The 15,721-nt window shown below is 27.8% G+C and overlaps 1 protein-coding gene across 28 annotated transcripts in view; it reads left to right on the top strand.

Annotated features, from left to right (window-relative positions):
• Window positions 1-15,721, top strand: part of LOC107450919 (uncharacterized) — a 653,937-nt gene that overhangs the window by 622,947 nt on the left and 15,269 nt on the right. For 19 of the 28 annotated variants that reach the window (XM_087155134.1, XM_087155137.1, XM_087155132.1 and 16 more), the window contains one exon: window positions 3,268-3,413. In XM_087155134.1, the coding sequence (XP_087011260.1) occupies window positions 3,268-3,413 (146 nt within the window). The remainder of the gene's footprint in view (window positions 1-3,267; window positions 3,414-15,721) is intronic. The other 9 variants (XM_087155141.1, XM_087155138.1, XM_087155133.1 and 6 more) reach the window with 1 other exon arrangement.

Raw genomic sequence — 15,721 nt, 5'->3', positions numbered from 1 at the left:
ATTTAAGTTAAGGTTAATCCATTAGTGCTTAAACTTTAAATCTCAAGCATAATCGTTTATAGGAATCCATCATCGAAAGCCTTTAAAATAAATCCATAATTTATACAGTTATGAGTTTTTTCCGTATTAAAAGTTATTATTTTTTTAAAAATTAAAACTATGCGTAATGTACTGTTTTAGTTATATTCTTAGCTCTATCAAAGTACATGTACGATGAACTTTAAATACGAAATCAGGAATATCGTTCATTTTTTTAATCCTATTCCATCATCTAAATCAATTTTATTAAGACTCGTTCAAACTTTAAAAACCCAAGATCAGATTTTTCTTTCGATTTTATTTCTTATTTTTTGGCAAGATTTATTTAAATCCATCTTTTAAATGTTGATCGTATGTCATAGTGGTTAGAAATTATTATGATTTCGACTATTGTCCTACTATAGAATTCTCTGAAGTGTTTTTTACCCTCTCAAAATTATTTTGTTTATGTTAAAGTAATATATGTTTTTATTTTTGATTTTTCAAATTTACACAATTATTGCTTATATTATAAATAGTAAATTATAACTTTTTTTTAAGTGATGCCTATATTTAATATTTATTGAATAATATTGTTAAAAGAATCGATAGTTATTTTTCTCTCAAAATAGTAATATTTTGAATTTAGAACAATCCGGTGGCAACAAAAAGATCTGACAGTCATCTTTTTATGAGAACCAAAGAAGTTTTCTAAGAAAAAAAATTTACAATTTGGCGATGATATACATTTTTTGCTCCAGAATTTAAAAATTTTTATTAAAAGCAATTTCCGCAAAATATCAACAACTTAAATGAAATTTCAGAATTTTATTTTTTTCATTGGAACAAAGAATGTTTTGGAAAACTACTTTTTCGTGTGCAATAATGCGAAACTTAATGTGATTTAAAATTGCATGCAAGTTATAATAACCGTTATGAATATCTTATCTAGAAAGAAAAAAAAATCTGAATCTATTCCTTCTTTGTCTTTAAATTTGCTATGATATATTAGAAAAACATTTTCGTGTGCATATAATGTCGAATTATATTTAAATAAGAAAAAAATTATATTACGGTTTTTTTTCTCTCTATTCATGCCGTCAATTACATAATTTTTTATAATTTAAAATTTGCCGTCTAATTTCAAAAATGCACTGAGCTTTCTTATTTTAAAAAAGAAAATTAAAGCGACACAGAAAAAAAAATTTTTGATAAGTATTTTTCTCTGTTCTACATTTTTTTTTTCTTGTATCAATGCAGGATGTATCAATAATATTTTTGTGAATGATCAATTTTTAAAATTTACTTTTTCTTTAAAATAAGTGACCAGAAATTATTGATACGTTCAAGCTTATTTTCTTTTATTTATAATCATAAAAAACTTCTGCTGCTACTTATTTTAAGCATTTAAACTAAAATAGTACTTTCAATGACAGTAATTGCAGCTTTTATGAGTAGTTTGTAAATTTAAAAACAATTAAGAAAACTGTTTAAACTAAAAATATTTATGATGCTTTCATATTTTCCCCATAATTACTAAAATAGAATAGCGAAAATTGAAACACGACTCTTAAAATTTCATTTATTTAGACAAGTAATTTATTTAGGATATATATCATCTAGTCATTAACATTATTACTTTTCTTCTTATAATATAATTGGGCTGAAGGAAATTTACTTTTTTCTTTTTTTGCAAAACAACACCAGAAACAAACATTAAATTATTTATTTTTGTAAGTTGAAATCCAACTATTTCAAATCTTATATAATATGAATAAATTACAGACTCGTTTTTTACTATGCCTACTTAATGGGATAAATAAATAATTTGTATTGAATTATCCAAATGCAAACAGAAACCAATTAAATTGTCTTTCTTTAAAAACTTACCGAAAAAGGATAAATTTTCTGAATGATCTTTGTCCTTCAAAAAGAAGAAATAAAAATACCAGTTGCTTATTACCGCATTTCTTTCTCACATAACATTTATGTAAATTCAAACTTTGCATTTAAAACCTTAAAAAGAAAAGAAAATTTGGTTTAAATTCATTTTAAGCTACCTTATAACAATTGGTAATTATTTATTAAAATCTTTTTGCCACAAGTGTTATTGTAATAGACTTATTGATAATTATATTTGAAATATTTATAAGATTAAGTATCAATTATTAAATTGGCGAAGTTTGAATATGCTTAAGAACAATTAAAGGATTAGACTCTAGAATTAAAACAAATGAAGGAGCGAATTTTAAATAAGTGTTATATTTTAACAATTGTTTCGTTATGCCAGTTTTCTTTTCACAGTCAGTTATATAAAATATTTTCAAGATATTAAGTCTTTTGTTGAGGAATTTTACTTTTTATTGACAGTTTCATTGTTCTACGAAAACCGTTTAACCCATCACCGCAATGGACATTATTTTTCTGGGCAAACTAATAAAATTATATATTATTTTCCTTTTTAAAAACAATCTGATTCTTTTCGGCGCTTTCACAAATTAATCTTTCACTTTCTCAATTTAAAATGGCGATTGGAATTTGTGTTTTATATTACGCGATTCATTCGCCAAAATAAGATAATCATTTTGTAGTCCGTCTGCTGTCATAATATTGTTATTGTGTGTAATAATATCATCAGACCGCTTAACTGCATAAACTGGAGCTCTTATTTTTAGTTACCCTGCCTCGGTGAAAATTAATGAGACGTTATTTTAACATTATTAAAATCAAAACATGTTTTTGTTTAAATTTTCAAAACTTGTTTTGTTATAATTCTACTTTTACTCAACTACTCCCTGTGATAAGTGAAATAGTATTAGCAATGTGGTACCATCACAAAAAAAAACTTGTCATTTTTATTGTTTTAGAATAAAAAATACTTAAAAAATTTAACTATTTTCAGAGTTTTTTCTAATTTATCGAAGTTTTTTTTAAAAAAAAAATACACACATAGATGTAAATTTTTCTTTTAACACTTCAAAGGATATGTAGTTTTGAATCTACGTAAATATTATTGGATCTGATTGTAACTGTATGAATTTAAAATTTTCTCTCAGATTTAGAGATCGGAATAACATAGTTATGCAATTTGTGATAAGCTTGTTTCATTTTAGTTTTGAGAGCAATCAAATAAATACAAAAACTAATCATTTTTACATCAGTGAAGAAAAAGGAAAGTGATAAATATGTATGTGTCATGTTAAAAATGTGTTGTCTTTTTGTTAAAAGTAGTGTACAATAATGCCAAAGGAATGGTTCCAGGTGTCTGTGAATGAAGCCGCTGCCCAGATCTGCAAGCACATTCCTGCTCTTCTTACTCGCAGAGACGAGTTATTTCCTTTGGCCAGACAAGTTGTACGAGACAGTGGTTACCAATACTCCAAGGGTCACTCCAGGTTAGTTTTTTCTTTATTAATACATACATCCGAATAGTACAAACTTCTTTAGAACAGTAGCGTGCGTAATAAATGAATCTGATACAGGACATGAAATTTCACTTCTAAAGGTACTAGCCATACTAAAGTTATACTTTACAAAATATCTGAATAATTTTGAAAAAATTAACAGATATGTAGTTTAAAAACTTTTTTAATGGCCAAAATCGCAAAAAAATGTAGAAACAGAAAACTTTAGAATAGCCCGAAATGTCATAATCTTGTTCAAATCTGGGCGCTGAACACGCCTCTCTGTTCGTGTTAGAGAAGCAAACATAAAATTGAATTCTGTTTTTCATTGCAGAGTTCCACATCCCAGTTGTTCATTCCCGAGATTGGGGTTTAATTGCGCGGAAAAAAAACTTAATATCCTCTACCCCAAATTAAAGAATTTTTTCTTTGATTTGTCAACCCAAAGTGTTAAAAACAAGCAGAAATGTTAACACATTAGATGGCATAGATGTCTGTCTTTTTGTGATGAATACCTTCGCGCGTGTTTAATTAATCTCTCTCTTAAAGTCAGAAACTCTTGCTTCATTTCTAATATTTGTCCTAACTTCATTTTTAATATTTATCCTAACTTCATTTTTAATATTTATCCAGTGCAGGCTCTGGAAAAGAAAAAAAAATTATTTGAAACACAATATTTTGCTAGACAAAATTTACTTGCCAGTTCTAAATATTTGGTCGTCATTGGCGAGTGGGAATTTTACACCCTGAAACTTCACAAGTGATGAGCATCTACTTGCATGGGAAGGAAGGGCAACTGGTACAAGATCTTAGGAGCCTCAACCTCCCTGACCCCCTTGACTGACTATTGGCTGTTACATATTTTGAAGAGCAAGAGTTAATTGGGAATATTTTATATATTGTGCTCTTGATTAATATTTAATCTGACCACCCCATGATTTCAAAACCAGTTTCACTCGTTTTGGCATAGATTCTGCCTGGTTTTTACTATTTTCAACTATATATCCCTACGACATACTAGAATCAATCACCAAATGATGCTATTTTTCAAACTGCAGTCCTTTTTTGCGAATTTTTGTTTGCAAAGCTCAGCATATTGTAATCCATGATTGAGGACCCGGAGAGTTTCCCGACCTTTCTAAAGCAGCCAATTTGTTTTTGACAAAATATTCTTTTTATTTATTTATTTTCTAAATTGTGGCAAGGAGCTGAATCTTGTTGAAAGTTTTTATCTTTAGATACCTCTTATTTAACTCAGATCCATTATTATGTTGCACTAGTCCTTGTTTCGTCATTCCTTCAACAAAAATGAGAGGTCCAACTCCATTTTATGGAAAACACCCCAAAGCATTTCCTTATTTTAAATTTGGAAGATTTAAAAATTTACTCTTGATTTCGTTAATACGCACGCTACTGAATGTTGTGAATTAAATGCTATCATTAAAAAAAAAACACGATATTGCACTGTAAAAAAAAAGTAATTTCGTTTAAACAAATTTCTAGTTTTTCGTCATTTTTTTTCCAATTATTGATGAACTAGGTTGTAAAAAATCTGGGATTTCTTTAAAAAATCAATTCAATTATAGTAACAAAAGTGTAATTCCCTTAAACGGATCCTTCGCTATATTCTTAAGCTCTGAAATATAGAATCTTCACTCAAATTTTCATAGTCTGAAACTGATTGTTTCAAATTTTTGAGAATCTAAAAATAGGCCTTCACAAATTCGGGTGTTCTTAACGAAATTTTAATTTTATAAAATTGATTCTTCAACAACATTTTAATCCTATGAGGCAGATAGCGAATCTTTAAAACGTTGTCGCTTCAAATTTGTAGTATTTATTTTTTGGCACTAGGTGAAAAAAATAAATCATAGTTTTTCTAAAACTTGCATTTTCTAACACTCACTAAAAAATCGAAACTTAAATTACCAATAATCTTAAAAACGCGTTTATAAAGTTAAAGAAAATGCTCTATTTTTATTAATTTTTTTTAAAAAAGTTGTGTGAAGTAAATTTCCTTATTTTTTTCCGTAGTTTTTATTAGTTCACATCAGAATTTGTTGTCTAGCTTCTTTAAGCACAATTTTGCTTCAAACACTTTTGGTGTATTACATTTTTAACCTATAGTCTTCACATAAAACTTTTAGCCAAAATTGACTTTTGACTATTAAATTTAACTTGATGATTGCTTGAAATCTTAAAATATGTAGATTTTCTTTTCATAATATTTTCCAATAAAAACAACATATTTTTTTTATTTATTTTCTACTATATTTACGTATTTTGGTAGATTTAGTTTATCACGTACATTTTACAGTATTAAAAAAAATGTAACGCAGTTAAAATACAAAGCCAGAGATATCAAAAGAAAATTGAAGATATTCTCTAAGAAGTGAATTTGGTAGATTTAGTATGACTTTATGTTTGACATACCTTTTACAATATTTTTAAAACAAAATTATCTGAAAACCTGTAATACACTAACTGTTATACAGGTTACTGAACTAATCTTAGCTCAATATGGAACTAGCATCTATATCAGTTATACTTTAAGGCATGAATATCTAAATTTTTAGCTTAAGAGCAACAATGGCTAATTCAAAACCAACGGTTTAAGAAGTTAAGAAAAACTGCTCGTTTTGCGCAGTTTTAAGGGTTTGGTCTATTTTAAGTATATAGCTAGCTCATCATAATAACTCTAGTTTGAAATGTGCGCAACTAGTCAACGAGTCAGATATCTTGAACTCTGAGTGGCAGAGAATGTCATTTCTACCGGCTCTTAATTCTTATGACAAATATATTATTAATTGGTATAAAAATTTCAATATAATTATTTGTATATCAATTTTTATGTTTCATCTGATTGTAGTTTTTCAAGATTTACTAACGTTGTGAAAACATAATCTAAATAAACTGTGTTAGAAGTACTTTGAAACGGTCTGAAAAACATATATAAAAGTTGTAATTTTGAAATTATATTGTTTGCAATAATTTCAAACAACTTGTTAGCGCAATTTATTATAAGGCTTTGTATTTCAATGCATGAATGTATTTTTTCTACTTTAATTTATAAGTGCGAAAACGAAACTTATAGCTATACTTATTGTTTAAATTAATTTTATAAAATATTAGGTGTTTGCAAAAACATTTTCCAATGTTTGATTGCATATAATGAATAAGATTGATTATGTACTGAATAATTGTTGAGCCTTGTTCTTTTCAGGAAATACGAGTTAATAATGATAGTAATTAATTATAGAGGATTTTGTCTTCTGTTAATTTTCAATATATATATAAATTAAGGACTGTATAAATAAAAATATATTCAATTAATGACGCTTCAAATCAAAAAAACCTTAATCCTAGAAACAGATTCTACCAGGTACAGGGGATCCTTCCAAATAAGTGCTAGGACTCAATGCATATTGTTTCTGTCTAATAAACTGTACACAAACTCCTTCAATATAAATTATTTGTATTATCTTGAAAAAAATCAATTCCTCCTTGAACCATAATATTTATGTCTTTTGGCGTGTTGAACAGTTATGTGATTAAAATTTCTAGAACCTTAAATTGGCGCTATGTTTTCATTCAATTTGAACCGTTCTTATCGTTAAATCAAATTTAAGAAATACGTTAATTTGGTTTAACTTACAACTTAGCGTCATATTAAAAGTTGACGCAAGTTTGAACCAAATATATGGTTTAGCACGCATCAAAATTCCTAACTGTTTGAGTACAAACATTAATTTGTAAAGCTGTAATGATAAAGTTTTCTGGCTTAAAGCTCATTATATTTAGCTATTATATAAACTAGAAATTATTGGGCATTTAAAAGAATTAACCTTCGTATTCTAGGTTTTTTTTTTCATTTGTGAATTATTATTTAATAATTATTATCTTACAATGTTTAGTTATTATAGTATACAATATTTAGTTATTATGGTATTATATGCTTTCAATCCGCCGAATTTTCTAATTATGTTTGATAACTATTTTTAGAAGTAAAATTATTAAATAATCTATGTAAGGCGAGCTCTTATCGAAGTAATTCATTCATAAAATTAATACTAAATTTCCTTTCACTTATTTTTTTTATTACAAACGTTTTAGGTTTTTAAAAGAAAATTCATCTAAGTATTCTGATTTTTTTTTTTTTTTTTTTTTTTAAATTTCGATTTTTTTTTCTTCTTTTTTTATGATTATAAAAATTAAAGAAAAATATAAATCTGTTTAAAGTACATTTACCATTAACCAGATGGTCATTTAATTAGAAAAAATTTAGAGTTTGCCGCAAATGAACGCCTAATTTCTTATATTTAGTTTTATTTTATTACATTAATTTAGAATAAAGTTTAATTGAATGACGATAATTTTTTATTTTTCAATTTGCTATAACTAATTGTCGTTGGCTCTTGTTTGTTAACGTTGATTTATTTTCGAGACATTATAGCTCTTACATTTGTCTTAAAATAATGAGGGCAATTTGAATATTGATTTTTCTATTGTCTCTTTTTATTAACATTGTAATTAGGCACTAAGTAACTCAAATTTAATTATGTAAAGCTTTATTTTTGTTTATTTGTTTTTATAATTGCTATTATTGGGAATTGGTATATGAAAAAATACGATTGGTATTAGTGGTTGTGTGTTATACTATGCTATTCCAATTGTTGCTTTTTTTTCTTTATACTATCTTATTCTCTAAATTACGAAGTTTATTTTTATTTTAACAAAATAATTTACAATTATATGTTTAAGAGTGGTTTACGAAGCTCTTTTGTCAAGAGGAAAAACCCTGTTTGAGATTCTTAAGTTCGAAATAAAGCTCTAGCTTTAAACTTTAGTTATTATCTTGCTTAGACGAATTGATTGGGCTTTTAAAATTGCCAAGTTGGCTATATTTTAATACTTAGTTAAAAATCGTTAAAATCAATTAATTCTCAATTTTGAATATTTTCATGAGTCTAAACAATTTTATGTTAGAGTAATTTTTAAAATATAACAAAAAATTTAATCACAAACGCTTTTTCTTTATAAGAAAATTAGTTTTTTCCCCTCATTAAAATGGCTCAATTTTTTATTACTCGAATTATATTCCCGACATCCCCCGGGTACGTATTTTTTACATTTACATGCCACATCACGCATATTAATTCAAACAGATACCGATTAAAAACCTCTGAAACATTGGCGAAAGGACAAATAAACGACACTTAAGGGCGAAAAATAATAAAAACTGAAAATAAAATCAATAACACTGGCGTGCAAAAGTCTCCGGCTAGCATATTATTATTTTAATTACAATAAAAATTCTATGTATTTTAAAAAAATTTAAATATTTTTTAATGATAATGTGTAGTATTCTTACATTATAACTACTATATAAAAAAGTACTCTATATAAAAAGCTGTTTATGCAAGCGTAATGCGAACCTCATTGTCCCTAAACTAGCATAGTTACATTTGACATTGTTTCAAGCTTGCATAGTTTAGTTGCAAATCATTTATAAACCTTGTTGAGATTGTTGATAAAGGTTGCTGCTATATTAAAATCAATCTTACAAAGCTATCTAGGTATTCACTAAAAAGCGTTAGTTCATCTCATGCCAGATCCTTCGAAGATATCATTTAAGAACCTCATTATAGAGCCTTAAAAGATTTTTTTTTATTCCAGTATTGTTGTTTTTAGTTATTGAACTTGAAGGACATTTGGCTTAGGCACATGTGTAGTACCTATTTTCCTATATGAGAAAAAGTTCTTATTGTATATATCGTGCTTTAAAGTCGTGTAGTTTTTTTCTACCTTTTTTTTAGGTTTCCAACCTAGCACTGCTTTATTACGTTTTTTTATTTGAAGTAATAAAAAAAATCCTTTTCATAAAAGAGTTGATTTTTCCCCCTGAAATCTCAAGAGGGAAAGGGGTATACCGAAATTACCTAAGAGAGGCCCTAAAGGAATTGGGAAAAAAAAGCATGTATTGTCGTTTGCGCACCCTTTTTCCCATTCACCTTTTAAAGGTAGTGTACAAAGGTGAATATCCCTTCTTTTAGACAGCTGCTACTTTGAAGGTATGTTTTGCACCTTACAGGTGACAAGTGATACATAAGAACGGGTTAAGGATATTAACCCTTAAAGGGCATCGACTTGAATCTTACGTCAAGTGTTATAAGTTGTTATATTCATCTAAACTATAAACCTTTATAGAGATAAAAACTAAGTGATAATTCGGCGAAATAAATATCTTTAAATTTTCAATAGAACAATGCATTTGTGTGGCTCCTTTAAGAGAACCTACAATGTGTAGTTTTTGCTACAACTGATTTTCTCTAGTTGTTTCATATTCTTCTGCACTCTTTCCCATAGTTTTCTACTGTTTTAGCTATTGTGCTACAACATATTCTTTACTATTCTTTAAGAATTAATAATAAGTTATTTATTACTATTCTTTAAGAATAATTAATAAGTTATTTATTGTTCCGGATCTCACTCTCTCTTTTTCATCTTTCTACAATACAATCAGTGTTAGATTGACAAAGTGATAATTCGGCGAAATAAATATCTTCAAATTTTCAGTAGAACAATGCATTTTTGTGGCTCCTTTAAGAAAACTTACAATGTGTAGTTTTTGCTACAACTGATTTTCTCTAGTTGTTTCAGATTCTTTTGCACTTACAATAGTTTTCTACTGTTTTAGCTATTGTGCTACAACATATTCTTTACTATTCTTTAAGAATTAATAATAAGTTATTTATTACTATTCTTTAAGAATAATTAATAAGTTATTTATTGTTCCGGATCTCGCTCTCTCTTTTTCATCTTTCTACAATACAATCAGTGTTAGATTGACAAAGTGATAATTCGGCGAAATAAATATCTTCAAATTTTCAGTAGAACAATGCATTTGTGTGGCTCCTTTAAGAAAACTTACTATGTGTAGTTTTTGCTACAACTGATTTTCTCTAGTTGTTTCAGATTCTTCTGCACTTACAATAGTTTTCTACTGTTTTAGCTATTGTGCTATTACATATTCTTTAAGAATTAGTAATGAAATATTTATTTCTATTCTTTAAGAATTAGTAATGAAATATTTATTTCTATTCTTTAAGAATTATTAATAAATTATTTATTGTTCCAGATCTCTCTCTCACTTTTTCATATTTCTACAATACAATCAGTGTTAGACTGACTAAGAACTCAACTTTTTAGTTTATGTTCATCTGATATTGTGTTCAAGCACAGCTTTAATATTTCACTAATTGCATTTTATGCCATCCATATTTATTTGGTTGGCAAGATGAAGTGAAATTTTTTAGGAAGGTTTATGTCCATCTGATCTTGTATCAAAGCACAGTTTTTATATTGTACTTATTGCATTTTATGCTATCCATGAATATTTGTTTGGCAAGATAAAATCAAATTTTTAGAAAAATTTATGTTCATTTGATCTTGTATCATAGCACAGTTTTAATATTTTAGTTATTGCATTTTATGTTATCCATGACTATTGCGATTTTTAAACTTCCTCATGTTTTGCTGACCACGTTTTTGGAACAACATTTATTTAAACTGTTAAGTTTGCTACTAGTTTCTAACGCTACTTTTTCTTTATTACTATTAACAAGCCGTGTATTAGCTTTTCTACTTTGTAAATTAGTAATTCATCGCTGGTTCTGTTTTGTCTTCCTGACCTTCACATAGTGTCTTGACCTCCTCAAGATTTTTTGGTGCCATCACATTTTCTTAAAAATTCTATTTTAAATTTCTCTTACATCATTGGAGAATGTTTCAACATATGGACTCTGATGACTTTGGATAACTCATTAGAAATCCTACTTTTTGAAGACATTTTTTAATTGTATTTTTTGGAAACTTGAAACTTGATTTGGAAACTTGGTCTCAAGATAATCTCACAAAATATAAAGCATCCTAAAAGTGGTTTTGTATCTTTTTTCCTCATTTTTGTCCAACAGTGCTGTAATATTTCTCATTATCAACTTTCTGTTATTAATTTTTACGAAAGTGCAGTAACTGAAACACACTGGTACAATTTTCTAGAGAAAACACAGACGTTTTCTTAATTTTAGACAGGAGACGCTTTTTAAAAATTTAACAATAAGTAAATTCTAAACAAATATAAATATAATGCAAAAATATGTAGAACTTTAAGAAATAACTCAACCTTTTCCAAGTTCCTATATGGTTGAAGCCGGTTTCAGTCACGTAAATTCAATCTTAACTAAGCACAGAAATAAATTGAATGTGGAGTTACGAGGGGATTTAAAATTAAAATTGACCAATTTTGAACCCAATATAGTGAACCTTGCAAAAAACACCAGGCACACTCATCTCATTGGTTAAGAAGCCATAAATCTGTAGTTACTTTACTTATTATTTCTACTTATTTATAATTACTTATTATTTAATAAATATTAAGGTATTTAAATTTCAACATTAATATATTTTTCATAAAACTATTGTTACACAATGTACTATTACTTTAATAAATGTTTAAATCATAAAATAAATGTACAAACACAGTATCTAATAGAGTTTTATCTTAATTAACCGAAAATTACTTTTATGGGGGTCGATGGAGATTTCGAAAAATTATATAGGGATCGATGATCAACAAAGTTTGGCGACCCATGGGTTAGAGTCTCCTTGCAGTCAAGCGTGGGAGGTTTTCCTGTCCACGTAACGCAAATGCGGGTTAGTTCCATCAAAAAGGCCTCCACTAAGACTTGTTTGTCTCAATGCTTGATCCTGGAGCTCCTTTGTCTTCTCTGTTTGGTTCAAAATTACAAGGCTACGAAATTGAACATTGATAGTCGTAAACTCAGAATTGGGTCAGCTGTTCAACTCCTGTTATAAAATATAAAATGATATTTTCTGATGAAAAGAAATTCAACCTTGATGACTCCGATGGTTGCAAACACTATTGGCATGACTTGATGACCAAATGAAAAGAATGCTTTTGTCGACATATGGGAAGAGATTGAAGCTCTTGGAATCCTTTTCACGTGACGGAGTGTATGAATTACAGCGAGTTTTTGGACATATATACTCTGCGCCATATCAATCTTTTCTGTTTCGCAACCTGCTTCCTTTTAGTCCCTGATTTGGTGCTTCTAATTCGGTATATCAGCAGGAAAATGCTTTTTATCATGCATATAAACCAATTTAGGAACGGTTTAAAAAAAAAAAATTCTTTACCATGGCCGATTCAATATCCAAAACTGTCATGTGAAACCTTTGGAATATTTAAGTCGCAATGTTTATGAGAATAATAAATTATTTTCATCTGTCACTAAACTAACGGTAGCAATCGCTAATAGATGGTACAATAGTACTGAAATTGAATTCTTTGAAGCAATTACAAAAAATAGAGGTCTAATATCATATAAATTTTTATATTTTCATTGTTTTTAGGCACTTCACAGAGAAACGTTTACTGCTTTAAATCAACCCGATGAAACGAAAATAAAAATTATGTTTACTCTTAATAACTGCTTTATTTTTTATTTCAATTTCAGAGGAAACAATGAATAAAAGTTGATGGATTGTTTTCTTTGAATTTATTATGTAGGATCATTATGCATAAATTTTCATCATTCAACTAACTGTCTACCTGTTTCATCACATGATGATCAAGTTCCACCAATCACAATTTCCTTAGTAATTATTAAAAATAATTAACTGTATTAATTAGTAGGTTCTCGCACGTACCAGTGATAATAAACCTTAGACCTATGGGTCAAACACTTTTAGACAATTTTAAGCTCTCTGTTAACTGTTTCAAAAGGTAATTTTATAAACTAACCTCTTTCAAAAATAAAAGCTTGCTAAAAATCGTTTTTATATAATGAAAAGTTTATAAACTTCCTAGTAATTATTTCATAATACAACACGAAATAGAAATTCTTTAGTTTTCTTAAACTTGACTATTATTAAATGACTTGTTCGGATATTTCAATATCCAAGAAGTTAAGAAAAATGGCAACCTTCTTTCCAAAATATTGAACAATATGCTAATAAAAATCTTCCTTCCTTTTTTTTGTTTTAACTTTTCAAATGCATTTAAAATGTACTTAATAACACGTTTTAATGGATTACTGTTAGATATAGAATAAACTTTGACCAATAAGTTTTTTATCACCGACAAAAAAAGAAAATTTTTACACTCACATTAATTAATAACTTTATTTTATACTTGTCTATCGCCCTCGTCAAAAATTTTTGAGCCGCAAGAAAATCAGCAATTAAAAGAAGAAGCCGGTACTTTACTAACCTGTTCAACTTTGAACCATAATAAGGTTCAAATTTGTTCCAACTTTATTAAAGTGTCAAATTGTACATTGTTTCCGTTCAAATTATTATCGTGTGTAAGAAATATGATAATGTGATTCAACTTAATAATCATTTTAGCGTTGTCGCAAGTTTGAACAGTATTATGCTTCAATGCGCTCATAACTTTCTTACAGTGTATCTTATCTTTGTGGCAATTATTAGTTTGAGTTAGATTCCGATATTTACATGGCCTACTTTAGGGGCTGAGGTCTACTTTTTTAGCTATACAGACTACAGCCTAAAACTCAAAAATCTCATTTTATTTTTATTATTAACTAATTATTAAAAAAATAACTAAAATAAGTTTTTTCTTCAAAAATTTATTTGTTTAAAAAATTTTACATTTTTTTTCATCAATAAATGCGTTATTGCATTTATTATGTGTAATTTATTTATTTAAACGAAAAGCAGTTCTGTAATTTTTGCGTTAGGGTATCGTATCCCCTAAGTTTTGCATTTGATCATTTACATCAAATCAAATATGTTTTTTTTTTTAGTCCCATTTTAAAATTCAAATTTTGCTCTTAATTCACGTGTCCACTGTTTTGGTGCATTTCTTTTAGCATACTTTCAATAGGGGAGAGTGGGGTCAATTGTAACAGGGTACGATTGTAACAGAGCAAAAATTTCGAGTGTCGGGTTCTAGATTTGGCTCCTAGGTGGCGCACAAGGTGTATTTAATAAATCTACATGTACACCCCTGCTGGCAACCATTTTTATGTACTTTTGAAAGAGTTACATCACAAAAGATATTTTAACGCTACGTAAGTACTTATATTGGTATTAGAATATTATATTGTAACAAAGTAATTTTGCTTAAACAAATAAAAATTATTAACCGAATATGTAAGTGGACACCTCAATTAACATTTCAATAAAAAAAAGAATTAGTTTTGCTAATTAACTAGCATTGTTTTTAACAAATAAAGCTGAAATGGCGTCTTGGGGACGATTGTAACAATAAGTAAAGGGACGATTGTAACAGCTGAAAATAAATAATCTTATGTTAACAAACCATTACTTAACTCTTTAAGAACCACCAATAGTTTCCTATATCATTTATATTATGTTGCATGCGCATTATTTTATTTGTCACCTTTCACAGCATAAATTAAAATTTTTAGCCCCTTAAAGTTAAAAGTTTAACCCTTTAGGTCTCTGCTCATTATTATTTTTACTCCTAAAATATCACTACTATTTTGATCAATAAAAAAATATATCACAACTATGATAATATGTATAATTAACTATGTTTTAGTTGAATTCATGAACTGTTACAATTGACCCCGTATGTGGGGACAATTGTAACAAGTGCACGACTGTCGAAAATTGTTAATTACTAATATAATAACATTTAAAATAAGGTATTTATTTTTTTTTCTAGTACAGAATAGTCTACTTTACTCGTCTGTCAATTAATACTGATGATATATTGGATTTTTTGTTAGTTAAAAATATTTAAGTAAAAAATGTTACAATTGACCCCACTCTCCCCTACTGAAGAAACCGTCTAAGCACTGAAAATTTAATAACTAGCTCTTAAAGGAAGCAATTATTGAAAAGAATGCATTTATTGAAATTTTTTGTTGATGATACTCGTAATTTATAAAAAAATATTATAAGATAGCATCAAATATTATTGCTCATAAAAACTTGGTTTAGAGTCCGGAGCAGGATGTTTCGATTCCGTTATTTCCGTAGCGTTGCCTTTTCTGTCCCGTTAACGTTTCGTTCCTTTGCCGTTTCGGCTTTTCTTTTTTACATCGTGAAGTTTAAAATATTTTATCAAATATGCAATACATTCCAATGTAATGGTAATGATCTTCATTTCTTTTTTTATTGATTTTTAGCTGCTAACAATAATTCCCTTTTCCAACTTCCTTTCATACACGGTGGAAAAAATTCTGGTAAAATTACCGTACTGTATGGTAATGACACTTCTGACAGTA

The sequence above is a fragment of the Parasteatoda tepidariorum genome, chromosome 11 (assembly GCF_982258835.1).
Source record: "Parasteatoda tepidariorum strain Cologne lab strain chromosome 11, Ptep-v5.0, whole genome shotgun sequence".
Taxonomy (NCBI): domain Eukaryota; kingdom Metazoa; phylum Arthropoda; class Arachnida; order Araneae; family Theridiidae; genus Parasteatoda; species Parasteatoda tepidariorum.
Note: the sequence above shows the minus strand (reverse complement) of the source record. Positions and strands in the feature narration are given on the sequence as shown.